The following is a 26,625-nucleotide window of genomic DNA, read 5'->3' as shown; positions in this document are numbered from 1 at the left end:
AGCATTCAGCATTAATTTATAGAATGAGCAAATGAGCGTGTTTTTTTCTGTCCTTTAAACAGAATTCCTTCATTTAAGCGTTTTCTTTATTTACAGAGTATCAGGCTTATTTCACATGCCTGCGCGCACTTACAATTTCGTCATCACGGAGCAGGACTCTCCGACCCTGCAGCGCCCAAGTGATGCCCAGTTCCGGCCACAAAAGCACAAGCTGTGTAGAAGGCTTGGTACTTGGATGTGAGAGTTGGTGGAGGGGCGCACGGCCTCCCGGGTGTTCAGAGGGGAGACGCGGCCTCTCCTCACCCAGGAGGAAACACTTGAAAATCTCCAATAGGTTTCTCGGAACCACGGCATCTCGGAGAGGAAGTCGTCGTAAAGAAGAGGCTCTTCTCCAGGTGGCCCGTGCTACTCCCGGAGCGCTTCAGTCGCCGGGAAGCTCTTCCCACCCGAGCCAGGACCTGTCCGACTTCCCTTCCAAGCGAGGCCGCCTCCTTCCGCTCAGCGCCGCGCCGCGCCGCTCCGTTCGGACGAGTCCGCGCCGCTGCGACCACCGGAGGCACTTCGGGGAGATGCTGGGGCCGCCGGTGAGCGCGCTTCCCCAGCAGCCGACGTCTCCTGTCCCCGCGCGCCGCGTGCAGACGCCGTCCGTCCGGGGTCCGGCGGCGGCCTCGTGCGGCCCGCGCGCCCCGGACACGCAGGGGCCGCCGAGGGGTCCCTGCGGCGCCCCCGCGGCGCCGTCACAGGCACTCGCAGCCCGCGGCGCAGCAGCCCGGCCGGCACACGCACACGCGCACCGCGCACCCGCGCCCCGCGCAGACCCCGGCTCGGGGCGGCGGCGGCGGGGGGCGCGCGGGCCGGCGCGGCGCAGGGCCGCGGGGTCCCCGCGGGCGGCGCGCGGGCGGGGAGGGCGCGCGGGGGCCGGCGTGGTCCGCACCCATCCTCCGGGCGAGGGCGCGGGCTGGGAGTCGGGGGTCGGGGCGCTGGAGGCTCGGGGCGGGGGGCGCGCGGGCGGGGGCCCGGGGGCGGGGCGCGGGGAGGGGGCGCGGGGCGGGGCGCGGGCCCCTCCTCCGCGCGGCGCTGAGCGCGGCCTGTCCCGCAGGTCTGGGTGCTGGTGGCCGGCGTCCTGCTGGCGCTGTCGCCGGGCCGGGCGGGGGGCGCCCCGAGGGCGGGCCGGCGGCCGGCGCGGGCGCGGGGCTGCGCGGACCGGCCGGAGGAGCTCCTGGAGCAGCTGTACGGGCGGCTGGCGGCCGGCGTGCTCGGCGCCTTCCACCACACGCTGCAGCTGGGCCCGCGCGAGCAGGCGCGCAACGCCAGCTGCCCGGCCGGGGGCAGGCCCGCCGACCGCCGCTTCCGGCCGCCCACCAACCTGCGCAGCGTGTCTCCGTGGGCCTACAGGTGAGCGGGCGCGGGCAGGTGGGGCGGGGCGCCGGCGGGGCGGCGGCCTGGGAGCGGGTCGTCCCCGCAGAGGCCCCGCGCCGCCCTCGAAGGAAACTGCCTCCTCCGGTCACCTTTCCGTGATTTCAGACGCAGCGGCTTCTCTCCAGAACCTGTCCTTGGCCAGGTACGTGGTGAAGTGGGCTCCGCCAGGGACCGAGCCCAGTGGTCGCTTTGCTACGGGGTTTTGCACGGGAGGCCTGTGCGAGGGCTGATGTGGGGCCTTGCAGACGCTTCCTGGGCGCCTGTGATGGTCCCGGTGCTGTGGGCCCGGACCCCGAGGAGCACCTCCTCTGAGCCCCTGTGGCCTGTAGTCGAAGGGAGGGGTGGTGGCGGTGGGTACTCGGGGAGTAAACGGGGCGGTCGTGGTAGGACGTGAGAGGTTAAGGGGAGATAGTTTGGCTGGGGGAGGACCAACGTGGCGTCGTGCACTTTGGACAGTCGGTACAGGGATCATCTCAAAAGAAAGGGTGTGCAGATGGGGGAGGCGGGGCGTGCCCTCAGCACACGCGTGACTGTCTCCTTCCTCGCCGTCGCTGCTGAGTGTAGCCGCCCCGAGGGGCTCACAGTCTGGCTGGAGAAGATGGGAGCCCTCAGTGCCAACGCCTCGGGAGAGGTGCTAGAGAAAGAGCTGGGTCGGGGGTGGCCCAGGGGAAGGGGAGGAAGAGAGGGGCCGCAGGCACAGAAAGCCTGAAGCACGGGTGGGTGGCGGGGGCGGCAGGACAGGAGGCCGGAGAGGGCGCAGGGCTGGTCTCGGCTTTAGTAGCAACACTTCAAGGCTGACGTTGATCCTTGAGTGTGCTGTTTTTTTTAATCGAGGAAGCCATTCAAATCCTCATGTTTTAGGAAGCCGTTCCTGGGGTGGGGAGAGTGAACTGGAGGGGGAATACTGGACACACGCAGGGAGGCCGGAGGAAACGGTGAGACCGGGGCCGAGTCCAGCGATATTGTGTGAAGAGGTGAAGGTGACAGGATCTAGTGGAGGATGGTTCCCGGGAGGGGACGATGCACGTGGCGTGACAGTCCACACCGAGGTGTGCAGAGACTGCCTGAAGCCAGCCTGGGCTCCCCTGGCTTCATACACGCGTGTCCGCCCGTCCTGGGGCTGCTGCTCTGCCTTTTCCTTCCCCCTCCTCCCAGGGCCCGGCCTTGTGTGCCGTGCTGAACAGCAGTGAGGAGATGTGGGGAGCCTCCCAGCCACGCTGCTGTGGCAGACCCCTCTCGGGGGACAGGCTGAGGCCCGGCCCGCGAGGACCTCCTTGGGGCATGTCCGTCATGTGTCAGGCGTGGGTTGTTGAGGTGTTTAAGCGACAGTGAGGAGCACGTCTTTTGGAAGGACATGAGTTCGGTCCTGGGCCTGTGAGAGCAGGCGGGCGGCAGTGTGGTCTCAGGAGAGACAGGGCTGGGGTCCCGATGGCGGTTGTCACCCAGAGCTCTGCACGGAGCGGGTTGGCTGAGTTGCCCGCGCTGCTCCCCAGGGAAGACCCCTGCGCCGCGGGGAGGGCGAGGCTGAGGGAGGTCAGGGCCAGAGCCGCGCCCAGCGTCGGGTCCTGCCCGCGGAGCCTTGGCCGTGTAGGCCTGGGAACGGGCGCTGCATCGTTCTCATCTGTGGAGAGGCTGGCGAGAGCCCCTCCCCCGGAGCGCGCGGGCCCCACGGCTTCTGCCCCTGCTTCTAGGACCACAGGCATGGATGCCGAGGCCGGTCCTGCCTGGTCTTGCCCGGAGCCCCTCTCCGCCCTGACCCTGGGCCGCCTCCCGCCTCCCGCCTCCTGGGTTACTGTGAGCGTTAGAAGCAGTACACGAGGAGCCCCTTAGAGGGGGTGGCGGCCAGGGTGGGCCTTGCAGGGACCTTCCTGCGGGGCGGGGACGCGGTCGAAGGGTCTGTGCACCTGGCGACCACGCACACTCAGAAGTGTGTTAGGTCCCCTGAGAAAGGGGGCGGGGGAAACGGACGGCAGGCACAGGAGGGACCACTTCGGATGGATGGGATATCTTAAAATAGAAATGCGGAATATGAGGGGGCTCTCCGTCCCTACTGTCCCTCCTGGGGAGGTGGACCCTTTAGTAGACAGTGTTGGGATTGAGTGACGCGCTGGAAAAACGTAATTGCATCTCACTCCCGTATGGAAGTAAGTTCCAGATGACTCAGATTTAATGTAAAAAAATAAAGCCACAAAAACACACAACATGGTCAATTATATTTATACTCTTGAATGAAGAAGGTGTAGTTGGTAGCTTACGAATCCCAAAGTCATAAAAGAGGAGATGGATTAATTACATAATGATGTGCCATTTCTTTTTGGCACAATTAAAAAAACAAAGCAAAACAAAAACAGGGCAAACTGGGAGAAGATACTGACAACCCATGTGACAAAGGGCTTTTTTCTCAAGAGCAAACCAGCAAGAAAAAGGGGAGAGGGGCCAGGGGCGGTCCCCAGGGAGGGGCGTCACGTGACCCAGCGCCGCGGTGGACTGGTTCGCACGCAGGCCTCCGTGAGATGCGGGGTGGCGGCCTGTCGCTCGCGAGGACGCGGCGTGGGGAGGAAGGCGAGGTGAGCGGATTCAGCCCTGAGGGAGGACCCGGGTGTGAGCCCGCCCGCCGCCCCGCGCGGCTGTGTGTCCGGGTGCTCTGCGTGGGAACTGCCCGGGGCCCACCACGAGGCATCGAGTTTGAGAAAGTGCGTAAAAACAGGGGAGCAGACAGAGCTGCTGCGGGGGCGTCGGAAGAGAAGCCGTGGGTGACTCGTCCGCAGACTAAATGGCATTTAAGACGTGTCCCTGCAAACACACCTTGGGCATCTTTGGGGCATGGCTGTCGCGGTGCCTCTCAGGCGGGGAGGTGGGAGGCTGGGGACAGGCATGGGAAGATGTACCCTTCACTCTTTGAGCCTTTTGCTTTTTCTGTGAAGTCTCCGTATTACATATTTAAAAAACATTTTGATTTTTATTATTATTGAGGTATAGTTGATTTACAGTATTACTTCAGATGTACAATGTAGTGATTCAGTGTTTTTAGATTATACTCCATTTAAAGTTTTTGTAGAATACTGGCCGTGTTCCCTGTGCTGTATAGTGTAACTTTGTAACTTATTTATTTCATACCTAGTAGTTTGTATCTCTTAATCCCCACCTCCATCCTGCCCCTCCCCCTTCCCCTCTCTCAGCTGGTAACCACTAGTTTGTTCTCTGTATCCGTGAATCTGTTTGTTTTGTTATATTAATTCATCATATTTTTTAGATTCCACATATAAACAATAACATAGAGTAATTATCTTTCTCTGTCTGAAGTATTTCACTAAGTATAATATCCTCCAGGTCCATCCATGTTGCTGCAAATGGCATTGTTTTATTTTTTATGGCTGAGTAGTATTCCATTGTGTAAATATACCACAACCTCTTTATCCAGTCATCTGTCCGTTGATGGACATTTAGGTTTCTTCCATGTCTTGGCTATTGTAAACAGTGCTGCTATGAACATCGGGGTGCATAAATCTTTTTGAATTTAGTGTTTATTTTTTCTAGATATGTACCCAGGAGTGGAATTTCTGGATCATATGGTAGTTTTTTTTGTTTTTTGTTTTTTGTTTTTTTTTTTTTTGAGGTACCTCTGTACTGTTCTCCACCGTGGCTGTACCAGTTTACATTCCCACCAGCAGAGCACGAGGTTCCCTTTTCTCCACACCCTCACAAACATTTATTATTTGTGGTCTTTTTGATGATAGTCATTCTGACAGATGTGAGATGATATCTTGTGATTTTGATTTTGATTTCCCTGCTGTTTAAACAGTGCAGTTTAGCATCTTCATCTGTATGTCTTCTTTGTGAACATGTCTACTCAGGTCTTCTGCTCACTTTTTAATCAGGTTGTTTTTGTCTTGATTTTGATACTGAGTTGTATGAGCTGTTTAGGGGTTAATATCCAAAATATATAATTAGTAATTGGAAATATTTTATCCCATTCAGTAGGTTGTCTTTTCATTTTGTTGATGGTTTTCTTTGCTGTGCAGAAGTTTTTAAGTTTAGTTAGGTCCCATTTGTTTATTTTTGCTTTTGTTTCCTTGGAGGAGACAGATCCAACTATACACACACACACAAACAGCGTGCTACAACTTATGTCAGAACGTTGTGCCTATGTTTTCTTCTGGCTTAATGGTTTCCAGCTTTATATTTAGGTTTTTAATCCATTTTGAGTTTATTTTTGTAAATGGCGTGAGAAAATGTTCTAATTTCACTCTTTACATGTAGCTGTCCAGTTTTGCGAACTCTGATTGAAGATACTGTCTTTTCCCCCATTGTATATTCTTGCCTTCTTTGTCGTAGATTAAGTGAACATAAGTGCATGGGTTTATTTTTGGGCTTTCTATTCTGTTCCATTCTGTTCTATGTGTCTGTATTTGTGCCAGTAACATATTGTTTTGATTACTGTAGCTCTGTAGTACAGTCTGAAGTCAGGGAGCATGATTCCTCCAACTCTGTTTTTCTTTCAAGATTGCTTTGTCTACTTAGGGTCTTTTGTGTTTCCGTACAAATTTTAGAATTATTCTAGCTCTGTGAAAAATGCCGTAGGTATTTTGATAGGGATTGCATTGAATCTGTAGATTGCTTTGGGTAGTATGGTCATTTTAACGATATTAATTCTTTTAATCAATGAACACGGTGTATCTTTCCGTCTGTTTGTGCCATCTTCAATTTTTTCATCATGTCTTGTAGTTTTCCAAGTACAAGTCTTTTATCCCTGTAGTTAGGGTCATTCCTGGGTATTTTATTCTTTTTGATGCAATGGTAAGTGGGATTGTTTTCTTAATTTCTCTTCCTGATACTTCACTGTGAATGTATAGAAATGCAACAGACATGTGTGTAATAACTTTCTATCCTGCAACTTTACTGAATTCACTGATGACCTGCAGTGGTTTTCTGGTAGCGTCTTTAGGATTTTTTATGTCTAGAATCATGTCATCTGCAAACAGTGACAGTTTTACTTCTTCCTCTTCTGTTTGGATTCTTTGATTTCTTCTTTATGTCTGATTGCTGCGCCTAGGACTTCTAATACTGTGTTGAATAAAAGAGAGTGGCCTTTGTTTTGTTCCTGATCTCAGAGCCTCAGCCTTTTGCCATTGAGTATGACGTGAGCTGTGGGCTTGTCACAGATGGGTGACCTTTATTATGTTGAAGTGTGTCCCTCTATACCCAGTACTACAGAGTTTTTATCATAAGTGGATGTTGAATGTTATCGAAAGCTTTTTCTGCATCTATTGAGATGATCATATGGTTTTTATTCTTTGATTTGTTAATGTGTATCACATTGATTTTCAGATATTGAAAAATCCCTGCACCCCTGGGATAAATCACACTCATCATACTGTATAGTCTTTTTTAATGAATTGTTGGAGTCAGTTTGCTAATATTGAGGATTTTTGCATTAATGTTCATCAGTGATACTGGCCTGTAATTTTCTTTTTTGTGAGCCCTCTCTCTGGTTTTGGTATCAGGGCGATGGTGGGTGGCCTTGTGGAATGGGTTCAGATGTGTTCCTTCCACTGTAGTTTTTTTAATAGTTTGAGAAGGGCAGGTGTTAACTCTGCTCTGAATGTTTGGTAGACTTCGCCTGTGAAGCTGTCTGGTTCAGGACTGGGTTTCCTTGGAAGTTTTTAAATTACTGATTCAATTCCAGGACTGGTAATTGGTCTATTCACATTTTCTGTTTCTTCTGGTTCAGTCTTGGGAGATGGTACATGTCTAAGAATTTGTCCATTTCTTCTAGGTTGTCCATTTTATCGGCATACAGTTGTTTGTAGTAATCTCTTGTGATCCTTTGTATTTCTGTGGTGTCAGTTGTAACTTCTTTTCATTCTGATTTTATAGATTTGGGTCCTCTCCCTTTTTTTCTTGATGAGTCTGCTAAAAGTTTATCAATTTTGTTTCTTTTCAGAGAACCAGCTCTTAATTTCATTGATCTTTTAATTTTTTTTAGTCTCTAATTCATTTACTTTCACCCGAATCTTTATGATTTCTTCTAGTAATTTTGGGTTTTGCTTGTTCTTCTTTTTCTGGTTTCTTCAGGTATAAGTTCAGGTCGTTTGTTTGAGATTGTTTTTGGTTCTTGAGGTCGGCTTGCATTGCTGTAGGCTTCCCTCTTAGAACTGCTTCTGCTGTGTCCCGGAGGTTGTGGATTGTCGGGGTTTCGCTGTCACTTGTCTCCAGGTGTGTTGATTTCCTCTGCTCCCTTCAGTGATCTGTTGGTTAGTAGCATATTGTTTAGCCTCCAGGTGTTTGTGTTTTTTGCAGGTTTTTCCCTTGTGGTTGATTTCTAGCTCATAGCATGGTCGGTAAAGGTGCTTGATATTTCAGTTTTCTTAAATTTCTGAGGCTTGCTTTGTGGGTCAACATGTGATCTGTCCTGGAGAATGTTCCACGTGCACTTGAGAAGAATGTATTCTGCTGCTTTTGGATGGAGTGTTCCGTAAATATCAGTTAAGTCCATTTGGTCTAATGTGTCATTTAAGGCCAGTGTTTCCTTATTCATTCTCTGTCTGGATGATCTGTCCAGAAGTAAGTGTGGTGTTTAAAGTCCCACACTACTGTCGTGTTACTGTCGAGTTCTTCCTTTGTGTCTATTAAGGTTTGCTTTATGTGTTTAGGTGATCCTGTATTTATACTTATAATTGTTGTATCTTCTTGGATTAATCCCTTGATCATTATGTGGTGTCCATTTTTGTCTCCTGTTATGGTCTTTGCTTCCAAGTCTATGTTGTCTGACACGAGTGTTGCTGTCCTGGCTTTCGGGGGCATCGAACATGTGTTTCCCACCCCTCACTTTCAGGCTGAACGTGCCTCTAGCTCTGAAGTGGGTCTCTTGTAAGCAGCGTGTCTGTGGGTCTTGCGTTTGCATCCATTCAGCCGCTCTGTGCCTTTCGGTTGGAGCGTTTAGTTCATTGACATTTACAGTAATTCTTGATAGGTATGTACTTGTTGCCATGTTGTTAACTGATTCTGGGTTATTTTGCAGTTCTTTTTTGTTCTTTTGTGATTTGATGAGTCTTCAGTGTTCTGTTTAGATTCCTTTCTCTTCTTTGTATGTGTATCTGTTACAGAGTTTTGGTTTGTGTTACCATGAGGTTTACATGTAGCAGTCTGTATTTGCACATGGTTAATTTTAAGTTGCCAACCGCTTAAATTTCGAATGCATTTTAGCAACCGTGCATCTGCTCACAAATGCTGTTTTGACGTATTTTACGTCTTTTTGTTTTGTGTGTCCCTTCACTGCTTACTGTGGATATAGATGATTTTACTACTTTTTAACCTTCCTGCTAGCCTGGTATGGGACTGACTGACTGTCTTTATAGTTACTTTTGCCAAGAAGCTGTGCCTTTTGTAATTCTCATGTTTCTGGTTGTGGCCTTCTTTCTCACTTCAAGAAGTCGCTTAAACGTGTTTGTAGAGCTGGTTTGGTGGTGAACTCTTAGCTTTTGCTTGCCTGTAAAACTTCCGATCAAATCCAAACAAAAGCCTTGCAGTGCAAGGCATTCTTGGTCTAGGTTTCCCCTTAGTCGCTTGAGGTCGCACCGTCCCCTTCTGACCGGCAGGCTTTGCTGAGAAGCCAGCCCCCGGCGCTGTGGGGGCCCCCGTGTGCGCAAGGTGCTGCTCTTGCTGCTGCTTTTGGTATTCTCTCTTTGTCTTTGATTTTTGTCATTTTAATTTGCAGCACGTCTTGGTTTGGTCTTCTTTGGGTTTGTCCTGTTTGGAACTCTCTGTGCTTCCTGGACCTGGATGTCTGTTTCCTTTCCCAAGTTAGGGACGTTTTCAGCTTTTATGTCTTCAGATATATTCTCTGCCCCTTTCTCTCTCTCTCTCTCCTGCTGGGAACCTGTCATGAGAATATTAGTGTGTTCGATCTCATTCGAGAGGTCTCTTGAACGGTCCTCATTGCTTTTCCTTTTTTCTTTTTTCTGTTCAGCTTTGGAGGTTTGCACTGCTGTCTTGCAGCTCACTGGTCTGTGCTGTGCTGTTCAATCTGCTGCTCATTCCTTCCAGTGTGCTCATCACTCAGTTATTGTATTCTTCATCTATTTGGTGCTGCTTTATGTTTTCTGACCCTTTGTTTAAGACATCTGACTTCTCCCCCGTGCTTCCACGCTTCTCCCAAGTTCTTTGACCCTCTTTATGATCGTCACTTGAACTCTTTATCGTGCAGATTGCCCGTCTCCACGTTACTTAGTTCTTCTTCTGGGGTTTTGTCTTGTTCCTTTGGAACATGTTCCTCTGTTGCCTCATTTTGCCTGATTTGCTGTTTTTATTTCCATGTGTCTGGTAGGTTGATCACATTTCCCGACCTTGGAGAAGTGGCCTTCTGCAGGAGACATCCTGCGCGTCCTAGCAGCACGCTCTCCTCTGGTCACCAGAGCTTGTGATCTAGGATTTTCCCTATGTGGGTGGCGTGGGGCCCTCTGCTGTGGTAGGGTGACTACTGTGGATGGTCCAGCAGGCCTTGATGGTCCCTGGTAGTCTGGTTAGCAGGTCCTGTCTTGTGGGGAGACTGTTGGCCATTGTTTGGAGGGGCCAGGTCACGGGGAGCTGGCTATGGGGCCCTGGGGTGTCCCAGGGATAGCTCTGGCCCTCTGGTGGGCAGAGCCAGGCCCTGGGGTGGGTTGTTGTGGGGCCAGTGTCCCAGGATCTGGTGCTGGCCTGCTGGCAGGTGGGGCCAGGGCCCAGGGGAGCCCGGCCCACTGGCAGGTAGAGCTGCATCCTGGGTCGCTGGTGTGGGCCCACGAGTGGGTGCGACTGGCCCCAAGGCTCAGGCTGGCCTGCTGGAGGGCAGGACTGGGGGTCCCAGGGCTGGTGCCTGCCCACTGGTGGGCAGAAGTGTGTCTCAGGGGCTCTGGCCCCACAGGGCCCTTGTGGGTCTGGTGCCTCCTCACTGGTGGGCTGGGCCACGTCCCAAGGACTGCTGTGGGCTCGGGGGTCTTAAGGCAGCTTGTCTGCTGGTGGGTGGGGCTGTGCCTCTGCCCAGTTAGTTGAGTGGCCTGGGGCATCCCTGGTGCCTTCAGGCTGGTGGGCGGACAGAGCGGGACCCTGGGGCCAGTGAGCTAGAGAGGATTCCACCACGGCCCCAGGGCGGGAGCTCCCGGTGGCTGCTGCGTCTGTGTCCCCAGCTGAGATGCGGTGCCCCACTGCTCCCGGAGCCGCTCTAGGATCAGTGGGTGGGCCTGACCCAGGCTCATTTCACGTTACTGCTTCTGCCCCGGGTCCTGGAGGGGGTGAGATTCTGTGTGTGCCCTTTGAGAGTGGGGTCTCTCCCCCGTGCAGCCTGAAAGTCAGCTCCCCCAGCCTTCTAAGCCAGACACTCTGGGGGCTGGTCCTCCCAATGCAGGGCCCGCAGGCTGGGGAGCCCGGTGTGGGCTCCGCCCTCGCTCCCGTGGGAGACGCTGCGCACTGTGATTCCGCTCCTGTCTGTGGGCTGCCCCCGGGGGTGTGGGTCTGGGCTGCGTCACGACTCTGCCCCTCCTACGCGTCTCCACGTGGCTCCTTCTTTATGTCTTTAGTTGAAGATTTTTTTCTGGTAGGTTCCAGTCTTTTGCACTGATGGTTCTGTAAATAGTGTGATTTTGGGGCACCCGTTGGGGTAGGTGAGCTCAAGGTCTTCCTACTCCACCATCTTGGCCAAGCTCCGAAAAATGGGCCTAAACATCTTAATTTTAAAATTGCGAGCAGGAAGGGAAATCCACCAATCATGAGGAAAAAGCAGATACTGAAAAACTGAAGCCTCACCAGGTGACAACAGCCTGGACTTAGCGAGAGCACTGACCCTGGGGAAGCGACCGCTCTCAGGTGGGGGGAGGCCCTCTCTGGCCTTGGTGGACGGAGGTCGGTGCCCAGACCGCAGCTGGGAAACGCGGACTGGGCGGGACAGAGCCGGGATGCAGCCCGGGCTGCCTGCTTCCCCCGCCGCGCTCCCCACTGACGGGCGTTAGAAAAGCAACATTCAGCCTCCAGAGTATAAAAATACTTTCTTGTTTACTGTGTGGCATCATGTTTGTTTCTCTTGAACTTTAGAAACAAATATGCCAAAAATAAAATCAATGGGATCACTCAGTAAGGTCTTTAAGCCACGTTGACATAGAAACCTATTGCAAGAACACAGGTTCATTGAGATTTGAAGATACACATCACTCATTTATGATGAAACCCCAAAAATAAACACCCACCAGCACTGTAAGTAATTTTCAGTTGTTTGTATTTTCAATTTTGGGTACTAGCCTAAAGATAACCTCTTTAGGGGTGAATAATACACAACACTTTACTGTTGGGGTTTGCTGCTTTTCTATATAAATTCCTCCTGGGAATGTGAGGCGACACCTACGTTTACTTTGCAGTAAACAGCCCCGTGGATGGCAGTGACAGCAAGGGAATAAATGGAAATAGAAGGAAACAAGACAGGAAGTACGGAGAGGAGGAGGGTGGGGACCGCTGGCTCACGGGCCCGCCGTGGGGGTCGGGAAGGGCCAGGAGAGCTGGAGTCTGCCCACGGAGAACCCCAGTCGGCTCTACTCTGTGTCCCCAGAACTTTCCAGCACAGAGATAGCGTCCAGCTCATGTAGGGGTGAGGTCTGTCCCCTGCTGGGCCAGCCAGGTGCCTGCAGAGATGACCTTGTAGCCCCACAGTCCGTCACCGGATATTTATGACGCTGGTGTCAGGAAGGTGACAGGATGCAGCTGCTCGCCCCCCCCCCCCAGGCGTCACGTCCTGGGAGCCACCCCTTCTCCCCAGGACAGTGTCACCCACTGGGCAAGTCCACTGTGCGAGGCTGGGGTCCGCACATCACTTTCTCATCATGTTATTCTTAAAACTGTAGAAGAACATTCGAGAAGGTTAGAGAGGTGCGGGCCTAACATTAGAGAAAGTCGCCCCCTTCCGCTACTCCCACTCCTTCTCTCCGCCCCTCCCCTTGCGCGCGTCCAGACCCGTGTCCGCCCCGAGAGCCCGGTCCCCGCGGACAGGCCGGCACCCGGGAGGTGGCCGGCAGGGGGCAGCACCAGCCAGCCCACCCCGCCGACCCCTGTGATCTTTGAACCTGGGAGGTCCCTTTTGTGTTTCTCGGAGCAGCTCGCTGCTTCCCGGCTCCCGGCTTCGTTATTCTGATGATTTAAAAACTAAGGAGGCCCTTCTGCCTTGAAGGGCTCCTGGGTGCTGTCTGTCAGCGCAGTGTCCTTTGTCCTTCCCGGTAAGGAGGGGAGCAGGGGACAGAAGCCGTGACCGCCAGCCTGTGCGGGGGTGGGGGTGGGGGTCTTCAGACTCTAGTAGAAAAGGAGACATGCATTATTTAAGCAGCTTGCTAAGAAATGCTGGCGTCTCTCCCTCAAACGTGCTTACGGGTGAGTGACCCTTCACTGGCCGAGCGCTGCGCCAGTGTTTTCTCTGTGCTTCTCAAATCTCAGCGGCGGGGCTGCGGCCGGCACCGGTCCGGGGTGAAAATCAGAGAGTTGCTGGCGAGCTGGTCACGGTCACGGTCTCCGTCTCTCCTGAGCACAGGTGGCTTGTTTCGCCCTCCCGGCTGGGCTCCGCTGTGTTGTGTCCTAGCAGAGGCAGGAATGTTCCATCCTGTCGTCACCTCACTCAGCCCCGTACCCTGAATGCAGTGTTTGTCCCCTGGATGCGGATAGGCTTGGACAAGGAGCACCCACGCCGCGGGGTCTGCCTTCCAGAAATGACACCCGAGGGTTTTGAAGGAGGGCAGTGGGTACACTGCCCAGTAACTGGTGATGTCACAGAGGAAATAACCCACCGGGAACTCCCCAGGATTGTAAAGCCTCTGGGCTCGTGTTTTGCATGAATTACTGTTCATAACCAGCACACACGGGGCCCGCCTGCCCATCCCAAGGACGGACACGGCAGGGATGGCTCTGACCCCAAATTCTGCAGCTTCCCTGGACGGAGTCTGGCCGTCCCGTGGGGATGAGCTCAGTTTTTCCTTTGAAGAGATTCTTCCCCGCTGCCCTGAATGTGTGGCATCTGCCTTGCCTCTGAGAACCTCTGGCTCACCTCCTCCCTTCTCTGTCCCCGGGCAAAGCTTTTGTCCTGAATGATTTTCCAGACTCTCCCAGGCCACTGGTCTCTCCTCTCTTCCCTCATCTCCCGGACAAGCAGGCCTGATGCGGGCTCAGTGGACTGACCCTTTTACAAGGCCCTCGCTACCTGAAGAAGAGCTGCAGTCTGTGCGTGGGTCGTGGGTCATGGGTCAGGCCGAGCCTGGGACTGAGAGACCCTCCCTGCCCCCTGGGGCCTGGTTTCCTCTGCAGCAGCGGGACCCTTATAGGCTCCCGGCCCAGGGCCAGCTCGGCCGGCAGAGGAGTGGGTGGTTCTGGACCTGGCCTCCTTGGCCCGACTCCAGGGCTGCCCTGGATGCCAGGCTGAGATCACAGTGCACTCAGCTCCCCCAGGAGGACTGACCCCTGGCTGTCCTTGGCTGGCAGGGGTCAGATTCTGCTCTCCCAGTGGCTTCCCCACAGCCTCCTGCAGGAGACGCACACACTAAGGTCCTCTGTTCAGCCGGAGGGCAGTTTCCAGGGCTTCTTGGCAGCATGTGTTACAGGTCTGTGTGCGGCTCACTCCTAAGCTCCCCAGTCGAGGGAGCCTGTGGTCTCTGTCCCCGGTGTCCCAGCCTGACCCCGCCGCCCAGCTCTCCACTGCACTGCCGGCGATAGGGCCTGACCTAGAGGGAGACCCTGTCTCAGTGACTCATAACTCTCAGACCTGCAGCCCAGCAGCCTGGCTCAAGGCTCAGTTAGAATTTTATGGGGATTTAGGAGTCATGGCCCCAGCCTTGCCCCACCCCACCCCACCCCCAGCCTGGGCACCGCATCCCAGGGAGCGGGCAGTGGTCAGAGGTCCCAGCAGCTCATCTGTGCACCTCCAGCAAAGAATAAGCCAGGTCTCAGCGCGCCCTGTCCACAGTCGGTTCACGGTGACCTTGTGCACTAATTTAGACTCCTTGGCATGGGAGTCCTGGCTTGGAGGGTCACAAGGCCAGAGAGGATTTGGGAAAATGCAGCCACCAGGTTGTTTAACATCAGCTGCAGGCCGTGTGGTCACTGCCCTCGGAGGCTCCTGGTGCCCTGGCTGGGCTTCTGCCAGCTGCGGGGTCACCCGTTTACATGGGCACAAGGTCACTCGGCAGCTGGTCAGTAGACAGAGCTCCTGATTCGGGGAGTGAGGTGAAGCATGAGGAAATGCACCTTTAGTAGGGCCCCGCGTGGTCCTGAACTGCCCCTGCCTGCCCACATCGCAGAGAATCCCCGCTCTTGGAGAGGGGAGCTGCTGTCCCGCAGCCTCCCCAGGGGGCGGCAGAGGTCTTCCTGTTGCCAGACTGCATCGCGACCTGACGTCCAGAGACAGGAGGCCCCCCAGGTCTTCCTCACATAGTGCAGCTTAGTCTGGGCTGTTTCCTTGTGTGTGAACTTTAGGACCAGCTTACCAAGTTCTAAGAGAAGTCTGTTAGCATGGCAGTGACTTTGCGGATTAATGTGGGGAACTCTTCACTATCGTGTGAACCCAGTGGATTACAGATGTCTTTTCTAGGCAGAAAACATTAACGAAAAGACTGTATTATCAGTCCTGCCCTCCAGATGCTGGAGGAAGGAGCCTGGCCATCAGATCTGCCCCCTCCACTTCCTGCCCAGTGGGGCGGTGATCTGCCCAGTGTCGCTGGTGAGTGACTAGACGGGCCCAAAGCTGCAGGTTCAGAACTCCTCCTCTGCGCTGCCCCTTTGAGGAAGCCCGTTGCTCAGGTCCGGGAACCAGCACCATTGAGGCCACGGACGCCCGTCCTGGGCTTGTGGGCAGAGCGCCTTCCCCCCGCTTTGTTCCGGGGTCGGGGTCTTGGGATTGCTGTGACAGAAGCAGTCTCACTGCACCTTTGCCGTTCTGAACCTAACTTCATACTTTGCAAAGTGGGAGGGTGAGTTTGTGCCATCAAATTGGCGACTGCGTGAGCTCAGCTGCGTGGGCTCAATGTCCTCCTGGAACGCCTCGAACTGTTTCTGCCCAGGTCAGGGTCGCGGGCAGCCCTGTTCTGTGTCCCCACTGCCACTCGCATTCCTCTGTGCTCAGTTTCCATCACCCCCCTCCTCGTCCTTTGTTCCTGGATTAAGCCGGGCCAGCTGTCGCTCCCTCCGGCCAAGCTTCACATGTGGGTCCCATGGAGAAGGAGCCTTGGCTGGTGTCCAGTGTTCCTGGGCCAAGCCTCACAGAGCGGCAGCAGAAGGTGAACGCGATGTTGCTGCGAGGGGTGGCGGCCTGTGGGCCCCAGGGTTGCATCCTTGTTTGGTGACAGGAAGACTCCCTGCTGGCGGCTCTCTACCCAGAAACACTCCTGAGAACTTTTTGGAGCCTCATTGCAGGAGGCTGGGTGGCCGGCTTGAGCCTTGCCTGTCCCCTGGCTGCTCCGAGGCGCCACAGACCTTTCCCCCGACCTCTGTCCCACCCGCAGCGGAGCCCTGCGGGCGTGTCCCCTGTGGTCCCGCTGGCCGTGCCCGAGGCCGGGGGCGGGGGCGGCGCTGCCCTCCTTTGGCAGCACGGACATAAAAGCACAGTTTGAAAACCCCAGGAGGGGCCGTGCCCTCCACGCCCCATGTCCCAGGCAGGGGTGGGCAGGTGTCTCTTTGTCACGGTGCCTTGGCCAGAGCTGTGACGGTGACAGCAGAAACTTCAGTCCCTCAGGCTGACGGGTGGGAGCAGGTGGGTATTTTTAGTCGGAGCGCCTCCTCGCCCAGGACAGTCCGTTCTCCCTGCACCACTGCAGGTGAGGCAGGGTTGTCACCTGCCTGGAAAGAGAAGTCCCAGCTTGAAAGGGGTCTTCCCGGCTTCAGGTCACACTCACATCAGAGGAGGAGACTGAGCCTGAGAGGCTCCCCCGACCCCAGGTCTGCTCCGTCCACTGCTTGCGTGCCTTCCCTGGCACCCCAGCCCCGAAACGCGGGCTCCCTGCTCTGGTCTTCAAGGCTGCAGCCGCCTCCTAGTTTCCCCAGGTCTCTGCCCCACGCCGTGCACACATGCGTGAAGGCGCGCACACGCAGACACACCCCTCTGGCCCCAGTCACCTTGGACACCGCAGGCCTTAGCCTCGGGCAGCGGCCGTGTCCCGACCCCTGGCTGTGCCTCAGGGATTAAAGGTCGCTGCTGGCTGACTGATGTCACTCTGTGCCGCCCACCCTCACCAGGTGGGTACATGTCTCCAAAAGATAAGGACCCTTTGTTAAACAAAACACCTAAAAGTTAATAGTTCCTTAATATCTTCAAATGTTCAGTCAGGTTCAGAATTTCCTGATTGTCTTGTACATGTAGTTTTTAAGTGTACATTTTTTTCTCTTTTCCTATTAAATTCTTTGTTTTGAAATAATTTCAAACAGAAAAACTTGTGAAACTAGCACAAGGAGTTACTAATTACCTAGCGTGCTGCCCTGGGCCCTTCCCGATCCGAGCGTCCACATCCCCGCCCAGCAGGCTCAGCAGGACGGGGGCGCGAGGCCGCGGCGCCGTCACCCGACGTGCGTCCTTCGGCCGGCCCGCTCGTGCCTCTTTCCTGCCCTGGGGTCCAGTGTCTGTAGCCTTGGGTGCTTCAGACCCCTTCTGCTTGGGACAGTCCCTCAGCCCTCTGTCCCAGGACCGTGACACTTCTGAAGTGCTGTTGCATTGTTCTGTCAGGCGTCCCTCTGTAAGGGCTTGAGCTGCTTTTTAAGGAACCGTGTGATTTCTCATCCGAATGAAAAGGCTTGGAAGTGGGGCTCAGTCCAGACCTGCTGCCCCAGGATAGCAGGTGTAACCCAGGTCCGCGGGCCCCCGTGCTTGTGTCACTCTGCACCAGGCCCCTTTTTTAACCGAGATGTAGCTGACCTGTCCCATCAGTTTCAGGTGTGCAGCAGTGATTCCGTCTCTGCCTGCGCAGCGGAACAGTCCCGGGAGTGCAGCCAGCACTGGTCACCACACGGCCACACATCTCTGTGTGAGGAGAGCTGTTAAGGTCTGCTTTCTTAGTGACTCAGACATGCAGTCTGTAATGTGAACGTGGTCACCGTGCTGTGCATCACAGCCCAGGACTCAGTTTTACGACTGGAAGTTTGTACCTGTGGACCCGTCACCCACTCTGCCCACTCTCTACTCCTTGCCTCTGGCGACCACAGATCTGTTCTCTGTACCTGTGATTTTTGTGGTTTTTTTTTTTTAGGTTTCACATATAAGTGAGATCATGTTGTATCTGTCTGACTAATTCCACTTAGTATGATGCCCTCAAGGTCTATCCATGTTGTCGCACTGGTAAAATTCGTCTTGACTGTGGCTGAATATCACACTGTGTGTGTCACACTTTCACACTTTCTCTGTTCATCTATCCTTCATTGCTGGGCACTAGGCTGCTCCCGTATCTTGGCCACTGTAAATAAAGCCGCAGCAATCATACATCCTTTCAAGTTCGTGCTTTAGTTTCCTTTGGATAAACACCCAGGAGTGGAGTGGCTGGACCATATGGGAGTGCTATCTTTAAATTTTTGAGGAACCTCCATACTGCCTTGCACAGCAGCTACACCATTTACATTCCCACCAACAGTGCAGGGGAGCTCCCTTTTCTCCACACCCTCCCCAACACTTGTGACTTGTCTTTTTGATGAGAGCCCTTCTGACTGGTGTGAGGTGGCACCTTACTGTGGTTTTGATTTGCATTTCCCTGATGATCAGTGATGTGGAGCATCTTTTCCTGTGCCTTGTGGCTCTCCATACACTCTTTGGAAAAATGTCTACTCAGGTCTTCTGCCCATTTATTAGACTGGCTTTTTTTTGTATTGAGTTACATGAATTCTTTATGTACTTTGGAAATTAACCCTTATCAAATGTGATTTGCAAACGTTTTCTACCATTCCATAGGCAGCCTTTCATTTTATTGATGGTTTCTCAAGGCTACTTATTTTTTAATTGAAGTATAGTTGATATAGAGGGTTGATAGTTTCTGGTGTACAGCATAGCAGTTCAGTTACACACTTTTTATCACAGGTTATTATAAGCTATTGAACATACAGTTCCCTATGTTATACAGTAGGACCTTGTTATTTCATATGTAGTTTGTATCTGCTAATCCCACTCTCCTAATTTATCCCTCCCTCCCTTCCCCTTTGGTGACCAAAAGTTTGTTTTCTATGTCTGTGTCTCTTTCTGTTTTATAAATAAGTTCAGTTGTGTCATTTTTTAAGATTCCACATATAAGTGGTATCATATATTTTTCTTTGACTGCTTTCACTTAGTATGATAATCTCTAGGTCCGTCTGTATCCCCAAGTGCCTAAAATGTCACTGGGACTCAGATGTTTGTTGATTAAAAGTTGAATGTGATTGGGGATACTACAAATTCCTTTTCCTTCTAATTTTTTTTGAAGTAGTCAGTTACAGTGTGTCAACTTCTGGTGTACAGCACATCCCAGTCATGCGTATAAGTACATATATTAATTTTCATATTCTTTTTCATTAAAGGTTGTTAAAAGATATTGAATATAGTTCTCTGTGCTATGCAGAAGAAATTTTTAAATCTATTTTAACATTTGCAAATCTCAAACTCCCAAATCTATCCCTTCCCACCTCCTTCCCCCCAGTAACCCAACCCTATGATTGTTTACTATGTTTGCAAGTCTTCTTCTGTTTTGTAGATGAGTTCATTAGTGTCCTTTTTTCTTTTTTTAGATTCCACATGAGTGATATATGGTAATTTTCTTTCTCTTTCTGGCTTACTTCACTTAGAATGACGATTTCTAGGTCCATCCATTTTGTTGCAAATGGCACTATTTCATTCTTTTTTATGGCTCAGTAGTATCCCATTGTATAAATATACCATATTTTCCTTATCTAGTCATCTGTTGATGGACACTTAGGTTGCTTCCATATCTTGGCTATTGTATGTAGTGCTGCTATAAACACTGGGGGCCATGTATCTTTTCGAATTTGAGTTCTCTCCAGGCCTATGCCCAGGAGTGGGATTGCTGGATCACATAATAGGTCTGTTTTCAGTCTTTTGAGGAATCTCCATACCATTTTCCACAGTGGCTGCACCAACCTACATTATCACCAGCAATGTAGGAGGGCTCCCTTTTCTCCACACCCTCTCCAGCATTTGTCATTTGTGGACTTTTGAATGATGGCCATTCCAACAGGTGTGAGGTGACACCTCACTGTAGTTTTGACTTGCACTTCTCTGATAATTAGCGGTATGAGCACATTTTCACATGCCTGTTGGCTGTCTGTGTGTCTTCACTGGAGAGCTGCTTGTTCAGGTCTCCTGCCCAGTTTTGGATTGGGCTTTTTTTTCTTTTTTAAATTAAGTTGTATGAGCTGTTTACATATTCTGGAAATTAAACCTTTGTCAGTCACATCATTTGCCAATATTTTCTCCCATTCCGTAGGGGGTTGTTTTGTTTTACTTATGGTTTCCTTTGCTATGCAGAAGTTTGTAAGTTTAGGTCCCATTTGTTTATTTTTGCTTTTATTTCTATTGCCTGGGTAGACTGCCCTAGAACACTGCTAAGATTTATGTCAGAGAATGTTTTGCCTATATTTTCTCCTAACAAGTTTATCGTATCTTGGCTTTCGTGTAAGTCTTTGAGCCATGCTGAGCTAATTTTTGTGTATGCTGTAAGGGTGTGTTCTAGCTTCACTGATTTACATGCTGCTGTCCAGTTATTCCAACACCACTTGTTGAAGAGACTGTCTTTTCTCCACTGTATACTCTTGCCTCTTTTGTAGAAGCTTAATTGACCACAGGTCTGTGGGTTTACTTCTGGGCTCTCTATTCTGCCCCGTTGATCTGCATGCCTGTTTTATTACAGCACCATGCTGTTTTGATGACTGTAGCTCTGCAGTGCTGTCTGAAGTCCAGGGGGGTTATTCCTCAGCTTCTTTCTTTTCTTCAGTGTTGCTCTGGCAATTCTGAGTCTTTAGTGATTCCTTATACATTTTAGGATTATTTGCTCCAGTTCTGTGAAAATGTCCTGGGTAATTTGATAGGGATCACATTAAATCTGTAGATTGCTTTGGGTAGAATGGCCATTTTAACAATATTAATTCTAATCCAAGAGCATGGGGCATCTTTCCACTTCTTTAAGTCATTTTTTATAGGAACATACATATATTCATTTTCATGTTCTTTTTAACCAAAAGTTACTGTAAGATATTGAATATAGTTGCCTGTGCTATACAGTATAAACTTGTTTATTGTATATACAGTAGTTAGTATCTGCAAATCTCAAACTCCCAATTTATCCCTTCCCACTGCCCCCCCTTTAAATTATCTTTAGTTTCCATTGTCAGCGTTTTGTAGTTCTCAGCATATAAATCTAACTTCCTTGGTCAGATTTATTTTATTCTTTTGGATGCAGTTTTAAAAGGGATTGTTTCTTTACTCTCTTTTTCTGCTATTTCCTTGTTAGTGTAAAGAAATGCAACTGATTTGTTATGTTAATCTTCTATCCTGCTATCTTGCTGAATTCTTTTATCAGCTCTAGTAGTTCTAGTAGTTTCTGTGTGGAGCTTTTAGGCTTTTCTATATATAGTATTATGTCATTCCCATATAGTGACAATTTTACCTCTTCCAATTTAGATCCTTTTTCTAGCCTGATTGCTGTGGCAAGGACTTCCAAGACTTATGTTGAATTAAAGTGGTAAGAGTGGGCCTCCTTGTCTTGTTCCAGATTTTAGTGGGAAGTCTTTCAGTTTTTCATGGTTGAGTATTAGGCTGGCCATGGGTTTGTCATAAGTACCTTTTATTATATTGATGTATGTTCCCTCTGTACCCACTTTGGTAAGTTTTTATCATAAATGGGTGTTGAATTTTATCAAATGCCTCTTCTGCATGTGTTGAGATGATCCTGTGATTTCTGTCCTTTCTCCTGTTGATGTGGCGTATCACGTTGATTTGCATACATCGAATCATCCTTGTGTTCCTGGGATGAACCCAACTCTTTCATGGTGTATAATCTTTTTTATGTGCTGTTGCATTCTGTTTGCGAGTGTTTTGTTGAAGGTTTTTGCATCTATGTTCATCAATGATACTGGCCTGTAATTTTCTTTTTTGGTAGTGTCTCTGGTTTTGGTATCAGGGTGATGGTGGCTTCATACAATGAGTTTGGGAGTACTCCCTCCTCTTCAGTCTTTTGGGAGAGTCTGAGGATTGGCATGAGTTTTGTTATGTTTGGTAGAATTCCCCAGTGAAGCCATCTGGTCCAGGACTTTTGTTCGTAGGGAGGTTTTTTTTATTGCTGTTTGTTTCATTTCTAGTGATCGGTCTGTTCAAGTGATCTATTTCTTGACTCAGTCTTGGTGTTTCCAGAAACTTGTCCATTTCTTCTAGGTTGTCCAGTTTGTTTCCATATCGTTGTTCATGGCTGTTGTAAGTCAGGATCTTATACTGACCTCAGGGTCTGAAGGACAGGAAGTTTGTGAGTCCAGACTCGCCGTCTGCTGAGCTCTCCTGTACGTGAAGCACTGTGATGGGCGTGTTAGAGCACAAGGCTGAGTGAAAACACAGCCCCACCCAACCTTCCCAGGGGAGACACAGGAAACATGCAGGTCTGAGAGCCCCGGGGTGTTATAAGAATATGGGGAAAAAACAGGTTAAATTCGAAGAAATCTGAAAACTCAAGATAATGACTTGAACTGGACCTTAGAAAAAATGGCACGTCTTCATTGAGTTGATTTTGGGAAGAGTTCTCCTTGAGCAGAAGCTTAGTGGCAGCACCAGTTGGGTGCTGATGCAGGAGCATCAGGTGTGTGGAGGACAAGCGGGTGGGGAAAGTGGGTGGGGAGCAGGTCCTGGAGGCCTCTGAAGGCAAAGAAGAGGACTTCAGGTTTTCCTTGACCCAAGGGGTTCTGGGGGGACCTGTGTCCCGGGTAGGGGATGGGAACGAGGCATCACGGGGCGGAAAAGCAGGGGAGGTAAGGGCAGAACTGAGGGCAAGTGCCAAGAGCCTTACAAACGTTCTCACCTGTTTGTGTGCACGTGGGGGGACCCTGGATGGGTGGGACTGGTGTAAATCTGAGTGCCTCAGCCCATCTGCAGGCATTCCCCCAACCCTCACATTTGCTCAGGACCAACTTCCAAGCCCTCCCTCCTCCCCCAGTGAAGAAGTTGAAGGGGGTCCATGCCTGACTGGGGCCACCACCTCCCCCACTGTTTCTGGTCACCCCGTCTGGAAGCCTCAAGATTCACTGCTAATCTCTCCTGGCCTCCTCCCCACATTCCCGTGGAAGCCACGGAGCTGGGAAAGTTGCTCTGGGCCATTGAGGTGTTGGGGTGGGTGTGCTCCCCGAGTTCAACCGTCACCCTCCCTCTCTCTGGCAACCCTGTTGCCACCCCCCCCCCCATCCTTCCACCTACTGGTCGCAGGTACTGTCTGGTGCTGAGGTCTCCCACACACACTGTCTGGGCTCTTTCCTACTGTGTGTGGCATGTGGTTGGCATCAGGTGGATTTATTATGTGAAGAAACCATTTCTAAGCTCTTCCCTGCCCAAGTCATCCAGTCATCAGTGCCTGAAGATGCTGGACCAAAGAGACCCATGGCCCTTGCTTCTAGGCCCAGGGCCACCCACTCTCCTCAGACCACGGACAGGTAGCCTCGTGCACATGGCTTCCTTTGGGGAGGGTTCTCTTGGCTTTCATGACACAGCTTTTCTTGTCACCCTGTGCTGGAAATTGTGCAGGGTCTCCTCCATGGCACTGCCCGCCATCGCTGTCCTCTGACCCGTCGTCTGCACACACTTCAGAACTGGAAACCCCTAACTCAGATGATGAACTGCAGCCCTGGGCGGGAGGCCCTGAGGGAACTGGCCCACAGACCAGCCACCCTCCCCACTAGAGCCTCGGGTTCCAGGTGTGAGAACCTTCGGCTCACTTCACTCAGCTCATTTCCACCCTGGGCTCCTGGGCCAGCACTGGGTGGCAGAGGTGGGGAAGTGTACCAAATGTGTGCCCCTCGAGAGGTCACAGCTGTGAGCCTTCAGGTCTCAGGACTCAGCTCCGGAACAGAAACGTTTATAAGAGGACCATGCATGTTTTAAATTGGGCAGATTAAGGGAAATGAGAATCTGGGCTCTTGGCAATGCCGTGAGATGGGGCCTCTCCCCACATCCCCTGCAAGGGGACATTAGGGCAAAGTCTTGGGTCCCCATTAATGTCCCCTTGGCTCTTGGCATCTGACCAGGAAATAGGGAGACCTGGGGGATCAGGAAAGCCCTCACTCCTGTGTCCCGGGCCGGCCAGTCCTTCCTGTGCACCACCCCTGCCACGTGACTCACCCCTTCACAATCCCACACGGTGAACCAGGGTGGGGCACATGGACCCTGAAGGACAAACAGACGCAGGGCCCCCCTCGTAGCCTCCAGGACACATACTTCACAGATGCCCTTGCCTGTGGTTCCGTCAGGGGCAGTGCCGGCACCACATAGGGTGTGATGCAGGAGTGGCCTGGCCTGGGGCCCACTGCTCTGGGGCCGGTTCCTGAGTGGCCCCCTCAGAGCTGGAGTTGCAGATTCCAGGCAGAAAGGGTGCCTCCCCATGTTCTCACGGGCTGTGGTCACCTCAGTGAGCAGACTGAACGTTGGTGCAGGCTCAGAGCATTTTCAGAGAATGGCCCAAGAATGGCTATGAACTGCCTTCACCATTTAAAATATAAGAAGTTAGAGCTGATCTGCTCTAGTTTGGGGTCTCGTGTGGACATGGAACTGTCCAATCCAAACTCCTCCAGCTTCGCTTCATCAGTGACCCCCACCACTGACTGGTCCCAGAAGCAGAGCCTTTCAGAGGCCGTCCCTTCGCAACAGGCGATGTGGTCCTGCTGCCCACAAGGCGTGGACTCACCGTGCTCTCTTCCCTGCAGAATCTCCTATGACCCTGCCAGGTACCCCAAGTACCTGCCAGAAGCCTACTGCCTGTGCCGGGGCTGCCTGACTGGGCCGTTCGGGGAGGAGGACTTCCGCTTCCGGAGCACCCCAGTGTTCGTGCCTGCTGTTGTCCTCCGGCGAACCCCGGCTTGCGCGGGGGGCCGCTCCGTGTACACCGAGGAGTATGTCACTGTCCCCGTGGGCTGCACCTGCGTCCCCGAGCAGGAGAAGGAAGCGGACAGCGTCAACTCCAGCATGGACAAGCCGGGCAGCAAGCTCCTGCTCAGCCCCAGTGACAAGCCGGGCCGGCCCTGAGGCCTCTCCACACCCCCACCCCCGAGGCTTGAGGAGACTCGGCTGTGAGAGTCAAACACTGGGCTGGGGGGCCCTTCCCCCAGCCTGCTCAGGAGGCCGATCTCCCCCTTGCTCCTGGTTTCCCTTTAGGTAGGAGCGCAGGGTGGGTGACAGCTGACGGTTCAGAAATGAACAGGTAACAGCATCGCGTAGGTGGCCCGGGGCCGCCACAGGTGACCCGTGCCCCAGCTCTGCAGGGGCTCCCGGCCCACCCTGCCCTTCCACACCGTCAGGACAGCTGCGAGGGGCCAGAGCCTCACCAGGTCCGGGACAGGCAGACGCTCTTTGAAAAGTAGAACATATACCTCCTTTTTCACTCAGCTATTTTCAGTAGGGGCAGAAACTATATTAGCCATTTTGAGCAGGTATATTAAAATTTTTTTACTTGGCATATAAACATTTTATAAACAGTTTTCACTTCCTCTGCCAGGATTTTTTTAGACGCACAACTGGAATCAGTTGTTAGCTGGCCTGTGGCCTGGGCCCCTGCCGACAGTAACAAAACGGACGGGGCTGAAAATGACTGACTGGTGCCGGCTTCACAGGGGGCTCGGCTCACCCCAGCAAGGCCCCTCAGTTTCTTCGTGAGTACATCCATGACCACAGGTGCTGGTAGTGGGGCCGGGCTGTGGTTAAGAGGTGGTGGAGAAGGCACGCGGTAGAGGGTGAGAGCTGCGCCAGGCCCCAGGAAGAACCCAGCTCTGCTCAGTGTTAAGGACTTCGGGAACTAGCCAAACGTGAGGAGAAAGTGGGCTTAGGGTCTCCAGAAACCCGGGCTGGAGGCCTCTCTCCCTACATACTGCAGTGTGCGCTAACCCCTTAACTCTTCTTTAGGCGAAGGTCTTTCCCTAAACACAATCATTTGTAAAAGTGAGATGTTCTTAACTCATTCTGGAATCATTAAAACACCTGTAGGTCAAGGACACACTAGCTGTATGCCTCTCTGGACTCTGCTCTGATGGGCTCAGCTAATTTTTAAAGGAAAGAATATGCTAATTAAAACCTTTATCTTTATGGTTGAAGCTTAAACTAACAAATTGGTTTGGTTGTAGGACAGTCACCTGGCCGCATCCGTGGCTATCTGCTCTGGGCCCAGCCTCGCTATCCTGCAGGTCACCGAGAGGCCGCCCCCTACTTACCTCGTGACGGAAGGGTCACTGAGGGAACTTTCAACTTGACTAAATCTTGACAGAAGTTGTACGTGAAAAATATCACTAAGCAAAATTCGTATTTTACAAATAAAAAACTTGCAACTGCATCAGTAGCCGTGGACAGTTCTATAGTTTGGGAAACTACTCTGTTCAACCTCTAGGGGAAGAAAAGTAACCCCAGTGGTGTATACCGAGAATACATTCTTGTCCCGGAAACAGGCGGTTCAGAGCAGTAACAAACAAGTCAGTAAATGAAAACCTGCCTTTCAGACCAGTGATTTGGGTAATTAGTTCATTTTCCAGCCACTCCACAAATACAAATAGTGTAAACATCAGCAGAGAGCGGGCTGAAGGAGAGTACACTGCACGAACAATATACCATTTCCACTAGCTGTGTTAAGAGTTAGCTTAACTAACCTTAACTGTTAGAAGACAGCACATTCCCCATGGGAGAAATCAGCTTTCTCTTCCCAGACCTAGAACAGCAACCTTCATTTGCATTTTTCTCCGAAGGGAACAGTCATTCATTTAATATTTATTGAGCACATGGCCCTGTTCTGGGCTCTGAGCTCCTGGGGAGACAGCTGTGAACCGGACACGACCTTCATCCTCAGCTACAGCTCCAAACCACACTGCTGTCAAAGCACAGCGGGACATCTGTGGGCCACTCCACACATGCGACACGCACCCGACGGAGAGGCCAAGCTCCTGTCTAATCAGCATCCTGGCCAGTCGCTAAGCTGCGAGTGCTCTGCTCTCCGGCTCTGTTAAATGAGGAGTATA

The 26,625-nt window shown here is 52.0% G+C and overlaps 1 protein-coding gene across 6 annotated transcripts; it reads left to right on the top strand.

The window, feature by feature from the left end:
* On the top strand, nucleotides 1–25,949 carry IL17D (interleukin 17D). Of its 6 annotated transcripts, XM_032496477.1 has the most exons (5): nucleotides 39–222; nucleotides 335–584; nucleotides 1,100–1,395; nucleotides 1,525–1,561; nucleotides 24,334–25,949. In XM_032496477.1, exons 1-5 carry the CDS (start codon nucleotides 183–185, stop codon nucleotides 24,650–24,652), a joined length of 942 nt encoding a protein of 313 aa, XP_032352368.1. In that variant the 5' UTR covers nucleotides 39–182; the 3' UTR covers nucleotides 24,653–25,949. The 6 variants fall into 6 exon arrangements, with proteins under 6 accessions (XP_032352363.1, XP_032352368.1, XP_032352366.1 ...); XM_032496472.1 differs by having other exon boundaries at nucleotides 1–222; nucleotides 335–1,395; XM_032496475.1 differs by lacking the exon at nucleotides 24,334–25,949 and adding an exon at nucleotides 23,159–24,218 and having other exon boundaries at nucleotides 39–584.
* Nucleotides 25,950–26,625: the final 676 nt, after the last annotated feature.

Source organism: Camelus ferus, chromosome 14, assembly GCF_009834535.1.
Source record: "Camelus ferus isolate YT-003-E chromosome 14, BCGSAC_Cfer_1.0, whole genome shotgun sequence".
Classification (NCBI taxonomy): Eukaryota; Metazoa; Chordata; class Mammalia; order Artiodactyla; family Camelidae; genus Camelus; species Camelus ferus.
Note: the sequence above shows the minus strand (reverse complement) of the source record. Positions and strands in the feature narration are given on the sequence as shown.